The sequence below is a fragment of the Peromyscus eremicus genome, chromosome 22, assembly GCF_949786415.1.
Source record: "Peromyscus eremicus chromosome 22, PerEre_H2_v1, whole genome shotgun sequence".
In the NCBI taxonomy this organism is placed as follows: Eukaryota; Metazoa; Chordata; class Mammalia; order Rodentia; family Cricetidae; genus Peromyscus; species Peromyscus eremicus.
Genome location: NC_081437.1, coordinates 19390067 through 19412819, shown reverse-complemented (window position 1 = coordinate 19412819; position 22753 = coordinate 19390067). Strand labels below are relative to the sequence as shown.

Below are 22753 nucleotides of genomic sequence, written 5' to 3'. Positions count from 1 at the left end.
TTATGTGTGCCTAGTCAGAAGAGAGGGTCATATCCCCTGAACTGGAGGTACAGTTGTGAGCCACTATGTGGATGCTGGAAATCAAATCTGGGTCCCCTGAAAGAGCAACAAATGTCTAAGACGTCACCTCTTCAGCCCCCTATCTTGCAGAGATGCGACAATACTAAGGAGCAGAGTACTTGTTTAGTTATGAGAACACTGGCGGAACTGGGTTGAATGCCCGCCCACCGGAGCACTTCCCAGCAGTGTTGTCTGAAGCAGGCTGTTAACCTCTCCAGTCTGTCTTCTTGTCTGCAAAATGGGAAAGAGAGCTCCTCTGCAGAGGTCAATTTCAGAGATCATTAAGTCAAATACTGCAAATGTGGTAGCGTTACCTGATTACTACAAAGCTATATCACATTCAAAAGTACAAGCAGTTAGTTCATGGAAACAAACACAAAAACTATACAGTAATGGTGTTTTAACGGTTTATTTTGAAGGTCTTTTCAAAAAGTAAAAGACAATCTGAGAAAAAATTGCACAGATGATACTCATTAAATAAGTATGGTGATTAAATCAGACAAGGGGATATGTTCTCTTCTGCAACTCCAGAAGAGAGTTCTGTGGTCTTGAAGGTTCCAGAGGGGGGAGGGGAATCATGGCAATTAAAGCTGCCTCGTAATCATGTAAATCTACAGTAGCAACCAAATGTTTCTTTTCTTCCCAAGTAATCAATTTCGATCTTCAAACTGTGCCTTATTTTTTAAAAGATAAGATGCTAGAAACTCAATGGGATTTGGCGGTCTGTAAAGCAAAAGAAACACCAAGGTCAGAAAGGTTCTATATGTACATTGATTTAAACACACCTTCTTTAAAAATGCATCTGTTTCATTTTCAATTCACAGTGAATGGCTATCTGTAATAAACATGGTAAAGGAGGCAGGCAAGCTAAGGAGCCAAAATTAAAGTTTAAAAAAGGACTAAAAACTGTTTTATAGCTTAAAACCAGTTATGAACTCAATTCTAAAACACAAAGGGTCCTGTTTAGTCTTTATTTATTATTATTGCGTGTATGCATGGCAGGAAGAGATGCCTCACCCACTCGGAGGTCAAAAGACAACTCTGGAAACCAGTTCTCTCCTAGCACCTTCACATGGCTTCTGGACACTGAACTCAGGTAACCAGGTTTGCTCTGCTCAGCAAATGCCTTTACCTACTGAACCCAAAAGCACAAGCTGAGGAAGTGGAATGCTGCTTGCCTCGGGGAGACTTCTAGGATAGGAGCAGTAGTCAGCTTCATGATCTTAGTGTGTATTGCAAAGGTGTTTCGTTTCAAGCTGGCTCATCGTGATGGTATACACCTTTAATTCTCAGCACTCTGGAGGCAGAGGCTAGCCTAGTCTACATAGCCAGTTCCAGGGTAATCATAACAACACAGTGAGAACCTTTTTAAAAACAAAAACAAAGCCGGGCGGTGGTGGTGCACACCTTTAATCCCAGCACTTGGGAGGCAGAGCCAAGTGGATCTCTGAGTTCAAGGCCAGCCTGGTCTCCAAAGTGAGTTCCAGGAAAGGCGCAAAGCTACACAGAGAAACCCTGTCTCAAAAAACAAAACAAAAACAAAAACAACTTCAAGCTGTATGCCTACAGAATGTGTAATTTCTTAAGTATTATCCTTCAGCAAAAGAACAAATAGCCGGGGCGGTGGTGGCACACGCCTTTAATCCCAGCACTTGGGAGGCAGAGCCAGACAGATCTCTGTGAGTTCGAGGCCAGCCTGGTCTACAGAACAGGCACCATAGCTACACAGAGAAACTCTGTCTCGGGGGGAAAAAAAAAAAAAAAAATAACAAATAAAAAATGGACGTGTCGGGGGCTGGAGAGATGGCTCAGAGGTTAAGAGCACCGACTGCTCTTCCAGAGGTCCTGAGTTCAATTCCCAGCACCCACATGGTGGCTCACAACCATCTGTAATGAGATCTGGCACCCTCTTCTGTATACATAATAAATAAATAAATCTTTAAAAAAAAAAAAAAGCCGGGCGGTGGCGGCGCACGCCTTTAATCCCAGCACTCGGGAGGCAGAGGCAGGCGGATCTCTGTGAGTTCGAGGCCAGCCTGGGCTACCAAGTGAGTTCCAGGAAAGGCGCAAAGCTACACAGAGAAACTCTGTCTCGAAAAACCAAAAAAAAAAAAAAAAAAAAAAAAATGGACGTGTCATTAGCAACATCAGCACATGTGAACTCACAGATGACTGGTCAAAGGCACTAACATTCATTTAGATAGCCTGCTTTAACTTTTCTTCAAATCTTTTATTACATTTATTTTTGCGAGAGGCATGGCACTTGTGTAGCAGGGTCCTGGGGAATCAAACTCAGGTCGTCAGGCTTGGTGGCAAGCCTCTTTACTCACTGAGCTATCTTGCCAGTCAAATTTTTTGAATTAATATTTATGATGCTACAACAACCAATTCTCACCTGAGAAAACCAGATAAATTTACAAGGTATAACTCTGTATTTATCACTTAGATGCAAGTTATTCTTGCTGAAAATCTGTCTAAATATTCAAAATTGGGTAAATGTCTCAACTCTACTGCTTCAAAAGGCATACAAAAAACTGAACATAATGGCATGTCTGTAATCCTAGCTCTAAACCAGCCAGGTTTATGTTATCAAGTTCAAAACCAACTGGTACAAAACAGCAAAGTTCTCCCTCCCAAACCCTCCCACGCACAGCACAGTGAGTGGGGAATGGTTCCCTGTGACCAGTAATCCCAGGATTTGGGAGACGGAAACAACAGGGTGACAGCATGGGCAGAGCCAGTCTCTACAGAGATGGGTGCTGCCGCTCATGTGTGTAACCCCAACATCCAGCACTGCAGGACAGGTGCCTGGAGTTCAAGTTCTTTGTATGTGGAAAATCTGAGGCCAGCCTGGGCTACACAGAGACACACTCTCTCAAAAAACTCCAAGTAAAGGGATGGAGAGGCAGCAGAGTACTGGCCTGGCGTGAACAAGGTACATCAACCGGACAAGGTGGCACTTGTAATACCATCTCACGTGAGAAGCAGAGGCCAGCAGGGTTGGGGTGTAGGGAGGAGAGGAAAGGAACGAGGGAAGGTAGAGAGGATAGGAGGAAGGAAAGTCAGGTGAAAAGGACAGACAGGAGAAAGGCCAGACACGGTGCCATATTCCTATCATCTCAGTACTTGGGAGCCAGAGGCAGGCAGATCTCGAGTTTCATACCAATCTGGTCTACCTAGCCAATTCCAGGCCAGCCAAAGATACATGCTTGAGAGACCCTACCCCAAAAGGCAAGGTGTGGGGGGAGAGAAAGGCAGGCAGGCAACTGACTCACCATGATTAAAAAAAATATTCCCCCATGCTAGGCATGGTGGCACAGACTGTCTTTGTTTTTTCCTGGGGGCTAGGGGAGCAGGGGCGGAGAATATCAGCAAGGTGGTGGCACACGCCTTTAATCCCAGTACTGGGGAGGCAGAGGCAGGAGGATCTCTGAGTTTGAGGCCAGCCTGAGCTACAGAGTGAGTTCCAGGACAGCTACACAAAAAAGCCTATCAAAAAAAATATATATATTTATTATGTAATATATATGTGTGTGTGTAATAATATATATAATATATATATATTATATATATGAATGGTCTGACTGCACATATGCCTGCACGCCAGAAGAGGGCATCAGATCCCATTACAGATGGTTGTGAGAAGCCAGGCGGGTGCTGGAAATGGAACTCAGAACCTCTGCTGAGCCATCTCTCCAGGTTCTGCCTGTTTGTTTGTTTGTTTGTTTGTTTGTTTGTTGAGACAAGGTAGCCCCTGGCTGTCCTGGAACTTGCTCTGTAGACCAGACTGGCCTCAAACTAGGAGATCCACCTGCCTCAGCCTCCCCAGTGCACCACCACCCCGCATGCCATTATTGCCTGCACTAGAAAGGAAGAGACATGCGAAGCTCTGTAAGTTCTAGGACAGCCAGGGCTCTGTAGAGAGACCCTGTTTCAAACAATAAAAAATAAATTTTAAAACATTTCCCTTTGCACTTTAAACGGCATCCAGGGCAAGCACTCTACCACTGAGCTACAACCTCAGCACTAACCCTTTTTCTTTTCTTGAGAAAGATAACAGTTACACAAGCCAGTCCACCAGGAACTCACAGTCCTCTTGCCTCAACCTCTCAACTACTAACATCAACACACCGTACCAGCATAATCTTCTGAGCTGCCTATAGACATCACTTTCACCAAATAATCAGGTTAACCTAAGGACTGATTTCTTTTTCTTTTTTTTGGTTTTTCGAGACAGGGTTTCTCTGTGTAGCTTTGCGCCTTTCCTGGAACTCACTTGGTAGCCCAGGCTGGCCTCGAACTCACAGAGATCCACTTGGCTCTGCCTCCCGAGTGCTGGGATTAAAGGCATGCGCCACCACCGCCCGGCCTAAGGACTGATTTTACAAAAACTCTTTGCATGAGTGGGAGGAGGGGGAACAGGGAATCCGTGGCTGATATGTAAAATTAAATTAATTATAAAATAAAAATATTTTTTAAAAAATAAATTATAAATTTATAAACTCAAGTTCCATTTGCTTTTGGGATACCATCTTACAAGGACTCCAATTTGCAGTAAGGCTCGTTAAGGAAGGGAACGGCTCAGTTGCCTTTAGCCTACTGGCTATGGGTAGGTTAGGACTTCTGTTGGTCTTTTCTGTGTCAAGAACACACAGATTGCAAGCCCAGCCAATTTGAGATCTTTGGCAGCAGTTAACTCTGCAGCTCACACACACGATTGAGCCTGTATGATGAGTATTCAGAAATGGGTAATGTCTGGGCGGCGCTCACCAACCTAAGACAGAGTACCTGTGTGGCCTGGGCAGGCATTTCATAACGGGTAAGGTGACCTGCTGACGTCCCACACAACCTAAGTCAGAAGCTCATTTTTTAGTAAAAGGGGACCTATAGGGTCCTGGCCCCCGTTTTGGGTAACTGTTGCCTTGCTTGCTGACCTTGACCTTGATATCTTCCCTATGCTAATTTCCTGCCAGGTTCCACCCTCCTGAATGCTTAAGGGAAGTTCCTTGTCTGTGTATCCTGCATAATGGGCGTTAACAGCTTAGATGCAAGATTGTAAAACATTGGTAGCAACTTCTGCCCTCCGGGGTTCTCCCATTGTGCTGTAAGCCTGTATTTAAGACCTCCTCCCTCCTTCAATAAACGGCATTCAGCATTAAAAAAAAAAAAACTCTTTGCTTATTAATTCTATTTACAAACATATTATTAGTTCAAACTGTCCTAGTTTTTTTCTTCTAGCACTTAACAATTCAGAAGCTCAAGGTCATCCTAGCTAGCTACAAAGGAAGTTTGAAACCAATTTAGGCTACAGGAGACCCTGTCCCAATAAAACAATAATAGTGATTTAAATTTTAAATTAAATAGAATTTCTAACATACCAGCCTTCTTTGGGGAAAATGAAAATATAAGAGTCCCTTTTGGGGTGGTGCTGGGGATTGAACCTGGGGACCTCAGGCACACCAGGGCAGCACCCTACCACTAAGCCCTTACTCCAGCCCAACCACATTTCAGTCATCAACAGCAGAGACATGGTATTTTTCAGTCATACATAAATCTTATTTTATAAACATAAATAACCAAGCAAAAACAAAAGACAAATATTTATTACATTCATTTAGTCAGTAACAGCCATGTATATTACAAGCACATGCTTCAATGAACAGTGTGTGTGTGTGTGTGTGTGTGTGTGTGTGTGTGTGTGTGTATTTCCTTTTAAGCATGTATGTCTATTTTGCCTACATGTATGCTTATGTCCACAGAGGCCAGAAAAGCGCGTCAGATGCCCTGGAGCCAGAGTGACAGATGGCTGTGAGCCTCCATGTAGATGTTAACACAGGTCCTCTACAAGAGCAGCAAGTCCTACCTCATCTCCAGCCATTCTTTGTTTCTTTTTTTTTTTTTTTTTTCTCAGAGCTGAGGACCGAAACCAGGGCCTTGTGCTTGCTAGACAAGCCCTCTACCACTGAGCTAAATCCCCAACCCCATCTTTGTTTCTTAAATGTCTCACCACATAAGCCTGGCTGGCCTGAAACTCCACGAGATGAGATGATCTGCCTGCCTCTGCCTGTGTGATGAGATGAAGGTGTGTGCCACCACAATCAGGACATACAACTTTTATATAAACTAACATATCAATCTCCGCCAGCACGATGGCATATCAGGGAAGACCCCTGCCACCAAGCCTGATAACCTAAATTCAGTCCTCATAACCCTCATAAAAGAGGAAAACAACTCCTAAAAGTTGTCCTCTGACCTCTACACTCACACCCTGGCATACACACACGCATATGCATACATATACACTCTCGTAAACACATACAACTAAATATAACAAAATCTAATCTATGTTACTAATTTATGTCCATTTACTACAGAGATTATTACTGTCCTAGATTTAAAACATAGCATACACCCAATAGAAACTGACTAGTTTACAAAACAAATTTGCTTATTTGTTTACAAAAAAAGAAATCAGAAGCTGGATATGATAGCTCACATCTGTAATCCCAGTACTCAGGACACAGTATGCAAATGAGGAGTCCATAGCCTCCTTGGGGGGGTGGAATAGGCCAAGAGTGAAGGCTCAGCAGTAAAGGACACTGGCTGCTCTTTCAGAGGATCCAGGTCCAATTACCAACACCCACTGTTACCTAACAGCCAGTGAAACTCCAGTTGCAAGGGATCCCATGCCATCTTCTGGCTTCTGTGAGCACCAGGCATCCATGTGGTGCACAGACACACACTTGCAGGTAAAAACACACACACATTGAAAAATAAAAAATAAATGAAACAAAGCACGAAAAAAGAGTTTATGTAAGGATTATTGAGATACATGAAGAAATAAAAAAAAACTGCTCCTGAAGAAAGAAATAACTAATAAACAAAGGTACTGGCAAAAAAAAAAAAAAAAAAAAAAAAAAAAAGCCCTTTATAGCTAGCTGGGAACATAGCTTAATAGCAGAATGTTTGCCTATCATGAGCAGGGTCCTCAGTTTGAAGCCCAGAAGAGTTTATAACAATCCTGTACTTGAGACAAATGACACTAGAAAAATTAAAGGGAAAAATAATGGACAGAAATACAAATTACAGCAAATACAATATGTCAAATACTGTATAAAGTCAAACTTCATTAAACTAGAAAATCAATTCTTGATGACTGGTCAATAAAAAAATAAGCAAACACAGCAGAAAGGTATAAAATAAATTATAGTAACAAAGGAAAATGGAGCTAAGTGTTCAACAATATGGAAAATGGATCTAGGTGAAACCTAACTGTAATCCTAGCAATTAGGAGTTAGAGGCCAAAGGATCAGAGTTCAAGGTCAGCCTGAGCTACTTGAGACTGTCTCAAAAAAAAACAAACAAACAAACAAGGATATAGCTCAGCAGGCAGTGACTGTATAGCATACTCAGGGGCCTAGACTCATCAAGAACCACATAAACCAGATACGGTATCATACTTCCCATAATCCAAGCACTGGATCATCCTGGGCTACATAGTGAGTTCAAAGCCAGCCAAGGCTACATGTCTAAAAAGGAGCAATGCTAAAATGCCTAGGTTTACTGTGGTATTATTGTAATTTCAATTATAACAGTTAGCTGGGCGGTGGTGACACATGCCTTTAATCACAACGTTCTGGAGGCAGAGGCAGGTGGATCTCTGATATAATATATAAATATATATATATATATTATATTTATATATATATATAATATATTTATATATTATATCAGTGTAGACTACCTAGAACCATGTTATCCTGAAGTAAAAACTGTACAAAATTACCTGCAGACTATACAGGAGTTGGAATCCAGCATCCACCCACACGGTGGCTCACAATCAGCTGTGTAACTCCAATCTCGACACAACATCCTCTTCTAATCCACATGATGCTCACACACACACCCAGATAAAATGCCCACACAAATAAAATGAATGAATAACTACTTTAAAAAAAAATAATAATAAGTTTTGGGGAGGCAAAGGCAGGTGGATCTCTGTGAGTTTGAGACCAGCCTGGTCTACAGAGAGAGTTCCAGGACAGTCAGGGCTCTCTGTGAGTTTGAGACCAGCCTGGTCTACAGAGAGAGTTCCAGGACAGTCAGGGCTACACAGAGAAACTGTATCTCAAAGAAATAAGTAAATAAAATGAAAGTTTAACAGCAATAGGGCCAGTAAGATGACTCCAGCCAGTAAAAGTGCTTGACACTAAGCCTGATAACCCGAGTTCAATCCCCAAGATCCACATGGTGGAGGGACAGAACTGGACTCCTAAAAAGTTTACCTCCTTATGTCTACCACAAAACACACACACACACACACACACACACACACACACACACACACACACACACACACAATGTAAATCTAAAATAAAATAACAATCGTGACATCATTGAACACAAACACAGCAAAGAACCATAATCAACTAATAATATTTTGGGTGTGGGAGTCCCACTTGGTATCTCCAGTCACAGACAGTATTATCTCACCTTTCCTTTGCAAGCACAGCAAGACCCTGTAATAAGATAGGCACAACTGTCTGATCCAGGTAGGCACGGGTTGGCAAAGACTGTAGATCCACCTTCTGTTTTGATGACTTCTCTGCATTAATCTTCTCATTTTCGACTATCCTCTAGTGATGTGGGGGGGGAAAAAAAAAAAAAAGCATGAATTTCCCAAAGTACAAGATTATTTTGAGAGTAAAACAAAAACTAATGGGAAAAGAACACTAAGAGGAAAGCAAATCATGACTAGAATGACACCAGACAGCAAACCTCTCCTCCGAAAGAAATGCCAGCCAATCCCTAATGTGGTGATATTTTATTTGTGCTCCAATAAATAAAGCTTGCCTGGAGATCAGAGGAAAATGCCAGGCATTATAAGTGAACACAAAAGTCATGTAATGGTAGCACACGCCTTTAATTCTATCATTTGGGAGACAGGATCTATCTAGATCTATATGAATTCAAGACCCTACTGGGAACAGAGCTGGGTGTGGAGGCACACGCCTTAAATTCCAATACAAGTTAACCATGAAGCTCTGGAGGTCTGTACAGACAGACAGGAAGTGACAGAGCTGGGCAGGAAGAGGAAGTCAGATGGCAGAACAGCAAGGCATATAGGGCATGGGTAGATAGGAAGTATCTCGCTTTTGGAAGCTGCGGAGTTGGTGAGGTGAGGTTAGCATGTGGCTGTTGCTATTCCTCTGACCTCTCTCTCAAGTTTTCACCCCTATATCTGACTCCGTGTTTTTTATTAATAAAACCATTTAGAAATTCGTCTACATCCTAAATTCTTTGTTTTTTTTTTTACATTTATTTTATTATTTCATGAGCATGAGTATTTTGCCTACATGGATTTATATAAATCTTTTACCCCAGGAGGCCAGAAGGGGTAATCAGATCCCCTGGAACTGGAGTTACATACACTTGTGAGCTGCTATGAAGGTGCAGGATATCCAACAACCCCAGTCCTCTGCAAAAACAAGTGCTCTTAACACTTGCCAACTCTCCAGCCCCAATCCCTAACTTTATGGTTTTCCGGGACAGGTTTCTCTGTGTAGTCCTAGCTGTCCTGGAACTTGCTCTGTAGACCATGCTGGCCTCGAACTCAGAGTGAAATCTGCCTGTCTCTGTCTCCTGAGTGCTGAGATTAAAGGCATGGGCTACCACCACCCAGCAACAAATTCTTACTATTATTTTTTAATAATTTATTTTTATATCATGTGCACTCATATTTTGCCTGCATGTATATATGTAAAAAAGTGTCAGATCACCTGAAACTGACTGCCTGTGGGTGCTGGGAACTGAACCTGGTTCCTCTGGAAGAGCCGCCCAGTGCTCTTAATTGCTGAGCCATCTCTCCAGTCCAACAAATTCTTCTTAATCTTAGTAAAGAATACAGTCCTAACTTATCAAAGTATTTGTATAATAAAAAAAAGCTCATTTACATGCTATTAAAATGCCTCCAATAAGTAACAGCAATTATACATAATACACATATATACATATCTACATATATATTTATATTTATATGTAGATATGTATATATATAGGTGTTATGTATGTGTGTGTATGTATATATAACCCAGTGGGCACTTAGCTAGGATGCATGAAGTCCTGGTTTCAGCCCCAGCATTACCTAGGTATGGTAGTGCATATCTGTGGTCCCAGCACTTGGAAGATAGAAGCAGAAGGATCAGAAAATTCAAGATTATTCTCTGCTACATAGTGAGTTCAAACCCAGTAACTATCTTGCCAGCACTCAGGAGGCAGAGGCAAGAAGATCTCTATGAATTCCAGGGTAGCCAGGGATACATAGAGAGACTATCTCAAAAAAATTTAAAAAAAAATTTTTTTTTTCCCAGAGCTGAGGACCGAATCCAGGGCCTTGCGCTTGCTAGGCAAGTGCTCTACCACTGAGCTAAATCCTCAACCCCAAATTAAAATTTTAAAATACAATTTAAGAGGGCTGGAGAAATGACTTGGTGATTAAGAATGAGTACTCCTGCTGGGCTGCGGTGGTGTCCACCTTTAATGCCAGCATTCCAGAGGCAGGTGGATCTCTGTGAGTTTGAGGCCAGCCTGGTCTACAGAGTGAGTTCTAGGACAACCAGGACTGTTATATAGAGGAAGCCTGTCTCAACATACAAAAGGTGAGTACTCCTCTTCTAGGGGACTAGAATTGAATCCCAGCACCCCACACCAGGCGGCTCACAAATGCTTAGAATTCCAGTCCCTGGAGGGCCTGAAGCCTCTACAGGCACATACACATACATACAATTAAATTTTTTTAACTACATCATTACCAAAAGAAACAGTTCCTATAATACCCTCCTTAACTAATTTCACTGGAGCATTTACTGGATACTTACCATGTGCCAATCACTATGCTTAATTTTAGTTAAGTCAATGTACCAGTTAATGTTGGTTATCAATTTGACACAATCTAGAAGCAAGTAGGAAATAAGGCTCCAAGCACACCTGTAAAGGATTATCTAGATTAGGTTATCCTCTAGGCCTGCCTCTGGGGGATTATCCTTTCTTAGGCTAATTGAGGGAGGGCAACCCCACCACAATGGAGGCGGGGCAGCAACCTTCACAAAGCTTCTGTCCTGGACCACATGAAAAGATGGAAACCAGCTGGGTGGGAGCATTCCTTGTGCTCCTCTTCCTGACTGTGGGCACAGATGACCAGCTGCGTCAATCTCCCCCACTCTGACTCCCCTACTTGATGGACTGTACACCATGACTATGAACCAACATAAACCCTTCTGTCTTTAAGTTGCATTTGTCAGGATATTTTATCCCAACAGGAAAAGTAACAACCAATTATCACGGCTTAACCTAAAGACGTACACACATACCACCAAACACAAAAACGGAAAGATCACGGTGTACTACAGTAACAGCAAAAGAGAGAGAACTCAGGGAAGGTTTAGGGTTAAAAACAAAAAGATATTCCATAGTAGTGGGGCACACCTATGATCCCAGCACTGGGGAGGCAGAGGCAGGTGGAACTCTGAGTTCAAGGCCAGCCTGGTCTACAGAGCAAGTTCCAGGATACAGCCAAGGATACACAGAGAAGCCCTGTCTGGGGGTGGGGGTAAGTTATTACAGTGTACTACAGTTATAACAAAAGCGGACATAACTGAGGCTAACCCTATGATCACTCCGTTTGCTACCTAGAAAACTCACAGGATGCAGCATCAAAGGGGACCTAAGCAGAGTCTAGCAGTTGCTCTGAATTGAGAAGACAAGTGTTGGAAATTGTGAGGAACCACAGCAGCTCCAGTTTACAAGGCAGAGTACTACAAGGAGAAGGTTGTGCGGGCAGGAAAGTAGGGAACACAGTCGAGCAGTGAGGCTGCTTTCGGGTCTAGATGAGTGCAGCTGCCAGAGACCACGAGGAAAACGGCCTGGAAGTCACAGGGACACTTCCACAGCTCACACACTGGGAACACTTGGTGTCCCCATGATCCAGAGCAGCAGAGCCTCAAAAATGCATGGAACATTAGAATGCTCAAAAAGATGAAAACAGGCCTAAATTAAAGACTGCTGCTCTGGCCCCACCAGACAAAGGTTGAAGCAAACCTTGAAAAGTCAAATTGAAGGTCAATATTCAAAAAACGTTTGAAGTGCCAAAATATCTGATACTGTACAAAGTAAAATTCACAGTACCCAACATAATATTGAGAAATCACTAGGTGCCAGGTGGCAGCAGCGGCGGCACATTGCCTTTTCATCCCAGCACTTGGGAGGCAGAGGCAGGCAGATCTCCGAGTTCCAGGCCAGCCTGGTCTACAGAGTAAGTTCCAGGACAACCAGGGCTACACCGAGAAACCCTTTCTTTAAAAAAAAAGAAAAAAAGACATCACTAGGCTGTGAGGGTAGGCATGGTGGCACACGCCTTTTCTCCCAGCACTCAGGAAACAGAGGCAGAAGGATCTCTGTGAACTCCAGGCCAGTCTGGTCTGCATAGCAAATTGAAGGACAGTCAAGCGAGGCTACATTTCTATCTAGTGAGACTCTCTCTCAAAAAAAAAAAAAAAAAAGAGTGCTCGCTTCGGCAGCACATATACTAAAATTGGAACGATACAGAGATTAGCATGGCCCCTGCACAAGGATGACACGCAAATTCGTGAAGCGTTCCATATTTAAAAAAAAAAAAAAAAGAAAGAAAGAAAGAAAAATTACTAGGCAAGACCAGTGAGATGGTTCAGAAGGTAAAGGCAAACTTATGGCACAAACCCCAGAACACATATAAAAGGTAGAAAGAATCAACTCAAAACACACACCAACAATAATAATAATGGGGGCATGAGAGCTATGGCTCAGGGGTTGGTTAAGAACACTGACTGCTCTTACAGAGGACCCAGGTTTGGTTACCAATCCCTACACCGTGGCTCACAACCAGTTTCAGAGGCTCTGCTCCTTCTTCTAAACCTCCACAGGCATCAAACATGCCTGTAGTACACATACATACGTGCAAACAAAACACTCATACACTGTGCTGGCTAGCTTTTATGTCATCTTGACACAGGCTAGGAGAACATCATTTGAGAAAATACCCCCACCAGACTGGCTCATGGGCAAGCCTTTGAGGCATTTTTTTTTTTTTTTTTAATTAGTGGTTGATATAAGAGGACCCAGGCCATTATGGATGACGCCATCTCTGGGTTGCTGGTCCTAGGTGCTATAAGTGGGCTGAGCAAGCCAGTATAAGCAGCATCCCCCCGCCCCATGGTCTCTGTCTGCATCAGTTCCTACCCTGAATTCCCTAGATGATGGGCTGACCAGAAGCTGTAAGGTGAAATAAACCCTTCCCTCTCCAAGTTACTTTTGGTCATGAGTGTGTGTGTGTGTGTGTGTGTGTGTGTGTGAGAGAGAGAGAGAGAGAGAGAGACAGAGAGAGAGAGAGAGAGAGAGAGAGAGAGAGAGAGAGAGAGAGAGAGAGAGAGAGACTGACTTTCTACCTCCCTAGAACTGGAGTTTCTTTTCTTTTTCTTTTGGTTTCCCAAAACAGGGTTTCTCTGTGTAACAGCCCTGCTTGTCCTGGAACTCACTGTGTAGATCAGGCTGAGAAATCCTCCTGCCTCTGCCTCCAGAGTGCTGGGATTAAAGGCATGTGGCTCCCATTTCCAGCTCAGAGCTGGGATTTCTAAAGGTGTGTGCCACCACACCCAGCCTGAAAAATCTTGGGGAAAAAACAGCTCTTGAAGAGGACCTAAGCTCAGTTCCCAACACTCCCACCAGAAAGCCCACAACTATCGGCAACTCCAGTGATATGACAGTCTTCTGGCCTCAGGGATACTACCAGCACACATATGGCATACACACACACACACACACACACACACACACACACACACATAAATAAATAAAAATAAATCTTTAGAAAAAAATAGTAATGTTTTAAGAAAGAAATTACTAGGTAGAAAAAGAAACAAAACATCTATGACAAAGAAAAATCAACCCACAAAAAAAGATCAAGACATAATATATATTGTCAGGCATGGTGGCATACAACTTTAATCCCAGCACTCAGGAGACAAAGAGGCAAGTAAACCTCACCTCAGTTCAAGGCCAGCCTGGCCTACATAGGAGATACAAGACAACATATAGACCCTGTCTCAAAAATCCCAGAAACAAACAAACAAACAAGATTATATATAAAATAAAAAATAAATAAATAAAATAGACCAGGCAAAGCCAGTAAAAATAAATCAGAATTATCCCATCAGTGAGCCCTAAACACCACAATACCAACCTGCCAGGCAAGATGTAGCCAGTAACGTTTTAGTGGCATGATGGTATACAGGGGTAACCTACTGCTTGCTGATTGGATGTGTGGCCTGCTCCAAATGCCTGCCAGGTACATAAACCTGGTCAAAAGCCTATAGCTCTGGAGGCCACAGGCCTTGGGAGTCACCTACTACTGTTGTTTCTCTAAGGAGTCATGTTGTTAAACTGTAAATATCTCGTCTGTTTCTACCCATAGATTAGTGCAGCTCTCAGTCTTGGCCAGAGAAGCCCCTTTCTGCCGTGGTCAGCAAGAAATGCAGACTCAGAACTGGTCCAAGTGTTAGTAGTCATCCCTAAAAAAAAATTTCTATCTAACTCCCTACTAAGGCTGAGGGAACACTGTGGAACATGAAGCAGAAAAAGAGGCAGAGGCCGACGGATCTCTGTGAGTTCGAGGCCAGCCTGGTCTCCAAAGCGAGTTCCAGGACAGCCAGGGCAACACAGAGAAACTCTGTCTCAAAAAACAGAGACAGGCAGACAGACAGACGACAGACAGGACCAGTCACTCTTGCATAAGACCCTGGTGCAATTCCCATCACACATACATTGTAGCTCACAACTGTCTGTAACTCAAGTTCTAGGAGATCTGCCACCATCTTCTTATGAACAAAGATATACTCAGGCAAAACACCCATATATATAAAATAAAGTATTAAAAATGAAATACATAAGCCGGGAATGGTGGCACATGCCTTTAACCCCACCCCTCAGTATGCAGATGTAGGTGGATCTCTGTGATTCCAAGACCAGCCTGATCTACATACATAGTGAGTTCCAGGACGGTCAGAGCTACATAGTGAAAAACCTATCTCAAAGAAAAAAAAAAAGGAAAAAGAAAAATAAACAAAGAAAGAAAAGAAACATACATCCATATACACTGAAAGACAGAAAGAGCTCACACAAATACAATGCCATCCTTTTGCAGGAAAAAAGTCAACCTGCCAACAGTGAAATACAAACTCTAGGTCAGATAAGATGGCTGGGTGGGTAAGGGTGCCTGCTACACCCAAGCATAACAACCTGAGTTCCATCTCCAGAACCCACCTAAGGATGGAAGGAAAAAGCAGACTCTGTAAGGTTGCCCGCTGACTTTCACACACGTGCACGCACATACACACACACATACACACACACACACACACACACACACACACACAAATAATACATTAAATCAAAAAGAAAACAACTCTAAGCTTACTTGCTAGTGACCTTGAACAGGTTACTGAACTTTAAGCATTCTGGGGCTGAAGATATGTTCAAATTGGTCGAGTGTGTATCACACAAACAGCAAAGCGTTGACTAAATAACACCCGTTTCTACAACAACTGCTTGGAAACGCTCCTGGCCCCTCTTTTTAAACCAAACTTGATCCCTCGAGTCTCCTATTCACACACAAATTTCCTCCAGGAAGCCTCTATTTTCCTAACCAAACCTACCCAGATCTGGTTCCGGGATTTAGTCATTCATTTACAAAGTACTTTTATTTTTAGGCAAGTATTAGCATGCGAGTAAAAGAAACCGCTTATAATCTGATACTACGGAGATCACGGCAGCAAAGTGTTCCCTCGTACAGAGTAGCCTAGTAAACGGATCCTAAGTTTTCTCCAGCTCTCAAGACAGCCATAGATGCGGCAGAGGAACCGGGCGAGTTACCTCAACGTTGTCTGTGAGACCGTACTCGGAGTGAGGGTTTTCTGCAACCTAGAAAACAAAAAAATACAGTCACAGAGAGAGACATCCGCCCGTTCCGCGCACCGCCTCCCTGCACACCGCCGCTCGGAATCCAAGGGCCTCCCGGTACCTGCGTCTGTCCCTCCAGCATCTGCTCTGACTCCATGGCGGACCCTGCAAACCGCAGTCAACCGGATACCAGTCTTGCAAAACAAGAAGAGCCGCGAGTTAGTTACCCGGGAGATTTCAAGTGGAAGACGCCAGGATGCGGTGCAGCCCAGCCCGGGACCCCGCCCCTCACCCCCGCGGGCAGCAGACGCGCGGGCTGGGACGGTCCACGGACTGGCCGTCCGCGTCGCATCGCGAAGCTCGGAGGTCGTCCCAGGGATCGAGCCGTGGGAGGAGGAGGAGGACGGGGAGCTGATTACCCGCGCCAAGGCTGTCGGTTCCTAAGTGCCCTGCACGGCGCCACCGACTCCCAGCGCGAACCGCTTCGGCCGTAAAGTGAGGGACGTCGCGCTGCTGCCGCGCCTGCGCAGAGGCGGAACCGCTGGCAGGAGTGCCCGAGCCCGCCTAAGAGGGCCTGCGCCTCTGCGGTGCACGGTGTGCCTGGGCACCTGCCGGCTCCTCCCTGCTGCAAACTGTCCTGTAAGCAGTCCTCGGTGCCGCCTGCAAGTGTCTGTCCCCGAGGAACCGAGACCATCCACTTGCTCAGTGATTCTTAGTAGGAAACCATAGGCCCAGGCGCTTCATTAAAGCCAAAGAGGGGCTGGAGAGACCCCGTCGCCCGGCGGTTAATGACTTGCAGCGTTTTGCAGAGGAGTTAGGTTTGTTTCCCAGCACCCACGTGGCGGCTCACAAACATCCCTAACTCCACTTCCAGGGATCTGACGCTCTTTTTGACCTACGCTGGCATGAGGCACTCATGTGCTCCATATAGCATGCAGTCAAAACACGCAGACATATAAAATACTATATATGTGTATATACACATATATATGTATATATCCCATTTTTAACTGCACTTTTTTAAAGAACTAATTTTGTTGTTTCTTTTTTCATTATTTTTTAAGTGAGTGTGCAGGAGTGTGTGTGCGCGCGTGCGCGCGCGCTTGTGGAGGTCAAATAATAACTTCCACGATGTATCATCTGCCACTTTGGATCCAGGGACTGAATCCTTAGTTTTGGCAGCAAGCACGTTGATCTGCTGAGCTGTCTTGCTAGACTCTATATTTTATTTTATTTTATTTTTTATTTTTATTTTATTTTATTTTATTTTTTGGTTTTTCGAGACAGGGTTTCTCTGTAGCTTTGCGCCTTTTCCTGGAACTCACTTGGTAGCCCAGGCTGGCCTCGAACTCACAGGAATCCACCAGGCTCTGCCTCCCGAGTGCTGGGATTAAAGGCATGCGCCACCACCACCCGGCTAGACTCTATATTTTAATTAGAAACTTCCTATTCAATATCTGGACATTAATCATGACACGTCAATATTTTGGAAAATAAATCATTAAAATCAGGTGGGGTAGCCGGGCAGTGGTGATGCACGCCTTTAATCCCAGCACTCGGGAGGCAGAGCCAGGTGGATCTCTGAGTACGAGGCCAGCCTGGGCTACAGAGTGAGATCCAGGACAGGCTCCAAAGCTACACTGAGAAACCCTGTCTCAAAAAACAAAAAACAAAAACAAAAATCAAGTGGGGTGGTAGTTCTGTTGATAGTGTGCCTGCCTAGCACTCACAAATCCCTGTTTTAATCACCACCACCACATAAACAGGACTAGTCGGTGCTGGAGACCAGACTAGAGGCAGTAAGATCAGAAGTTAAAGGTCGTGCTTAGGTACCTAGAAGTTCTAAGCCAGGCTGGCCCATGTGAGACCCTGTCATTCACACGTAAATAAATAAAATTGGAAATCATACCACATCGCCTTATGACTCTAAAAGCTACATGGATACAGATCTCAAGTAAATAAACTTCATTTAAGCACTAGAATTATGAGTACAGTTTTTTAAAAATTTTATACTAGATACTCGATAATATTGTGATGAGTGAGAGCCACCACACAGCACTTGGAAGATTTTGCATGTCAGATTGACCCAGAGATTAAATGTTTTGCAGGAGGGGAAAATAAAAATAACATCAATTACTGAGTAAACTATTATGTGCATTATCATACTATCCTGCATTCAAACAAAATTCTACAACCTGAGTGCTACTGATTAAAATTTTCTGTTTTGAGATTTGGTTTTTTTTGGTTTTTTTTGTTGTTTTTTTTTTTGAGACAGGGTCTCCTTCTATAACCTAGGCGATCTCGGAACTCATTCTATTTCCCAGGCTGGCCTTGAACCAACAACAACAGCTTGCTTCAACCTCCTGAGTGCTGGGATTAAAGCCTAGATGCACGCCTTTAATCCCAGCACTCGGGGAGGCAGAGGCAGACGGATCTCTGAGTTCAAGGTTAGCCTGGTATACAGAGTGAGTTCCAGGACAGCCATCACCACAGACTCCACCTTATTTTTTGAAATCAAGTCTCTTGCTGGGTTTGGTTGGGACTTACCAAGTAGGCTAGGCTGCCTGACTGCCGAGCTCCATGGATCCCCTGGTTCTCTTCCTCTCCAGCACTGTGATTACAAACGTTCAACACCATGCCCAGCTCTTATTACATGGGTGCAGGGATCATATTCAGGGATTCATTCTTACACAGAAAGCTCTTTACAAATGAGTTATGTTCCTGAATCCTTTTATACCTTTGTATATTTTTTTGTGTAGAACCTGACACATCATTGGTGCATAATATGTGCTGGTTGACTTGCCCTGCAGTGGAATCTGATATTTATACATCAGTACTAGTGATGAAAATAAATAGACAACATAAACATTAAAGAATAAATAGCCAGGCATGGTGGTACATGCAAGGCCTTTAATCCCAGCACTCAGGAGGCAGAGGTAGGTGGACCTCTGTGAGTTCAAATAAACCCTGGGATTCACAGTGAGACATTGTCAAAAAAAAAAAAAAAAAAAAATGGGAAAGCTAGGTATGATGATGCCTGTAATCTTGTAATCTCAGCACTTGGGAGGAAAACTGCCATGATTTCAAGGTCACTCTAGGCTAGAGTGTAACATGAGCAAACAAAGAAGAATATGATGTGCTTGCGTTTGTGTGTGTGTGTGTGTGTGTGTGTGTGTGTGTGGTGTATGTGTGTTTGTACACCTTCTATCATTTGGAGGCCAGAAGAGGGCATTAGCGCCTTCAGAGCTGGACTTAACAGGCATTTCTGGATGCTCGGCTTGTTAGGGAGATGCTAATCCAACCTCTGCTTCTCTGTGAGCACACCACAAGTGCTCTTAACCACTGAGCCATCTCTCTAGCCCCTCCACCACCTTATTTTTTGACACAAGATCTTTTACTGAGTCTGGAACTTACCAATTGGCTAGACTAGCCAACAAGCCCCCTAGGATCCCCCAATCTCCACCTTGCATCATACCACCACAGTAGGCTTTCTAAGTAGCTCCTGGGAACCTGAGGTTGGGTAGGCATAATTGTGTAGCACACACTTTACCCTCTGAGCTGTTTATGCAGCCCAGACCATTAACTATTATTTGGATTGGAGGCTCCATGTTTTGTTCAGAAGTACCCCCTCATCTACCTGGAACAAATCCTATAGCAGCGCTTACTCCATTTTGTCTTCTATTTTCTTGATGGTTAAACACAGTTAAAGTTTGAGTTCTTCAAAGGTAACGCCCATATCATTATCTTTGTGTTTGTTTGATTCTTACATTTAGTAGATATTGTTAGAAAGGGAATGAATTCCTAGAGCAAACAAACACTTCCACAAAAGTAATTCTCTCCATGGTTGGAGGTTCTAGAACCAGAATCATGGAATTCGAATAATAAAGAAGGCCTACTATATTGTGGTGGTATGAAAGAAAATGGCCCCCAAAGGGAGTGACACTATTAGAAAACATGGCCTTGTTGGAGGAAGTGTGTCACTGTGGGGGCGGGCTTTGAAGTCTTTTCTCCACCTTCACTCAGGGATAGGCAGTCGACTTCCTGTTGCCTCTAAGTCAAGACTCTCAGCTCCAGCACCACATCTGCCTGCATGCCGCCATGCACCCCATCCTGCTGATAATGGACTGAACCTCTGAAACTGTGAGAGAGTCACCCTCAACTAAATAAATGTTTTTATTTACAAGAGTTGCTGTGGTCATGGTGTGTCTTCAGAGTAATAAGAAACCCTAAGACACATGTTTAACTCTCTTTACAAACTTGAGGCAGATCAGAATGACGGGGACCAGAGGGATGGCTGATTGGTTAAGAACTCATACTTCCCTCGCAGAGGACCTGAGTTCAATTCCCAGCACCCTCGCACTGCATGACTCACAACCACCTGTAACTCCAGTTCCAGGGGATCTGACATCCTCTTCTGGTACCTACACTCACATGCACCTTCCCACACAGAGACAGACAGCATACACACAATTAAAAATAAAATCTTTTTAAGAGATTAGAATGTTAATAATCTATTTATTGTACAGGCAATATGTATTTAGATGTGATACAGTATGTGTAGTGGAATTAAGTAAATATGAAACACTGATCTGGAATTAGGCAGGTGTTAAGCCTGGTTCCTTCATTTGTTGGCCATGTAGAAGTCTTGGCTCGGAGAGTTTTGGTTTTGTTTATATTTATTTCATTATTTATTTTGTTATTTTTGAGACAGGGTTTCTCTGTAGCCTTGGCTGTCCTGGAACTTGCTCTGTAGACCAGGCTGCCCTCTAACTCAGAGGTTGGCATGCCTCTGCCTCCCAAGTGCTGGGATTAAAGACATGAGTCACCTAGTCACTAAGTAGCCAAGGATGACCTCAAGTTCTTGGTGCTCTTCCCTCAACCTCTCTGACACACACATGACAAGTCTGAGTTCCTAAGAATGATCAAATGAGATAACATAAGCTGCTGTGAAATGAGATTATACAGACGTAAGTGAAATTAGTCTTGTATTATCTTTGCCTGAGAACTTCATTAGTACAATAATGTTCTACTTTGGGGGGTGGGTGTACGTAAGGGGGCTATTGCTGCTTTTAAGCAATTTGCTGGAAGAAAACTGATCAGAATGCTGGACAACTTGGTGATATCCTCTCCCCAAAAAGTCTCTATTGCTTTTATAAACCTTGGGGGGGGGGGGACACCTGTGAATCTTGTAACTTTCTCCCTTTCCAGAGCCGACTAAATTCCATCAGCTTGGTGGGAAGGGAAGTTTCAACTCAAGGACACAGCTACCTGGCAAAGGGCCTTCTAAAGGACACAAGTGAAAAACCCCTGGGCGATGGCCCAGGCCTGTGATCTTAGAATTCGGGAAACGGAGAGAGACAGAGGCTGGAGGGTGAAACTGAAGGTGATCTTCAGCTACGGATCAAGTTCAAGGACAGCCCTGTCCCAGAGTGTGTGTGTGTGTGTGTGTGTGTGTGTGTGTGTGTGTGTGTGGAGGGGTGGTAGTATACAGTTTAATTTGTGTGTATGTGTGTGTGTGTGTGTGTGTGTGGTTGTTAATACAGATGGAATTAATGCAAAAAAAACTATCATTTCTTTTTATTTATTTATTTTGAGACAGGGTCTCACAATGTAGCTCTGGCTATCTTGGAACTCCGTAGACCAGGCTGGCCTTAAAACATCTTTCATTTTAAATATGTTTTTTTCGTGCTTTACAGTTTCTTTCTGGAAAACAAATGTTTGTAAGTAGGTCATGGGTTAGTAAAAGGTACAAAAAATAACTTTGAAATATCATTTTTAAGATGGCTAAGGCCAGCTGGATGGGCAGGAGGTAAGGCTATTTGTTAACAAGCCTGACTACCTGAATTGGATCCCCAAGATCTACACTGTGAAAGGAGAGAACCAACTCCCACAAGTTGTCTTCTGATCTCCACACACACCCCCACACAAATAAATAAATGTAATTTTAAAGTTTAAAGATGCCTAGAGATATTCTGTTATGTAGAAACTATTTTTCCCTTTTGTAAGACTTAACTATTTTATGTGTATGAGCACCATGTGTGTGCAATGCCCTCCATGGCCAGAAGAGGACGACAGATCCCCTGGAATTGGAGCTACAGATGGTTGTCATCAGTATGTCAGCAATAAAATATAAACTGAATTACATCACCTAATTTTAAGGGAGTATTTTTTAAAACTTACATTAAAGCTTTATTATTCTTTCATCATTGTGGCTATGACCCTTCTGCAATTAATTCTGACATAGTATAAAGTATAGACGAATTCTTTTCATATGATTATCTGGTCTAAATACATTTTTATTACATTTCTTTGAAAACATTTTAAATTTATTTGACTTTAATTCCTCTGAGCTCTATTTTATAGTTTCTATTACAGAATCTTATACATATTTTTACTCTACTCACTGGGGTTTTTATGTATAGGGATTTTATATATATTTAGTATGTATAATATATATAAAGTGGCACTGAAAATTACACATATTTATGGGTACTATGGTTTTTAAATCTCTATTGTCAACTTGTTCAAATTTGCAGTCTACATGGAAACAAGCCTCTGGGCATAGCCATGAGAAAGTTTCTGGATTAGGTTAATTAAGGTAGGAAGACCTGCCCTGAATAAAAAGGAGACAGGGCACTGAGCACCACAGTATATGACCAGCAACCATCCTCAGCTTCTCTACCATGGCTTCCTCATCATAACAGAC

The 22753-nt window shown here is 43.2% G+C and overlaps 1 protein-coding gene and 1 non-coding gene across 3 annotated transcripts; one reads left to right on the top strand and one right to left on the bottom strand.

Annotated features, from left to right (window-relative positions):
• Positions 1 to 453: 453 nt before the first annotated feature.
• Dpy30 (dpy-30 histone methyltransferase complex regulatory subunit) lies at positions 454 to 19896 on the bottom strand. 2 transcript variants are annotated; one of them, XM_059248570.1, is made up of 5 exons: positions 19713 to 19896; positions 16169 to 16241; positions 16021 to 16068; positions 8554 to 8696; positions 454 to 783 (listed from the first exon to the last, which is right to left on the bottom strand). In XM_059248570.1, the coding sequence occupies exons 2-5, from the start codon at positions 16202 to 16204 to the stop codon at positions 711 to 713; spliced, it is 300 nt and encodes a 99-aa protein (XP_059104553.1). In that variant the 5' UTR covers positions 16205 to 16241; positions 19713 to 19896; the 3' UTR covers positions 454 to 710. The 2 variants fall into 2 exon arrangements, with proteins under 2 accessions (XP_059104553.1, XP_059104555.1); XM_059248572.1 differs by lacking the exon at positions 19713 to 19896 and adding an exon at positions 16467 to 16580.
• On the top strand, positions 12620 to 12723 carry LOC131897767 (U6 spliceosomal RNA). The gene has a single exon (XR_009375788.1). It is a non-coding gene; the product is annotated as a U6 spliceosomal RNA (small nuclear RNA).
• Positions 19897 to 22753: the final 2857 nt, after the last annotated feature.

Coding starts and splice junctions, on each gene's coding strand:
- Dpy30 (XM_059248570.1), bottom strand. CDS start 16,204: ATGGAGTCAGAGCAGATGCTGGAGGGACAGACGCAG. Junction 8,697..16,020: donor GTCTCACAGACAACGTTGAG/GTAACTCGCCCG, acceptor CCACATCACTAG/AGGATAGTCGAAAATGAGAA. Junction 784..8,553: donor GCTGTGCTTGCAAAGGAAAG/GTGAGATAATAC, acceptor TTTGCTTTACAG/ACCGCCAAATCCCATTGAGT.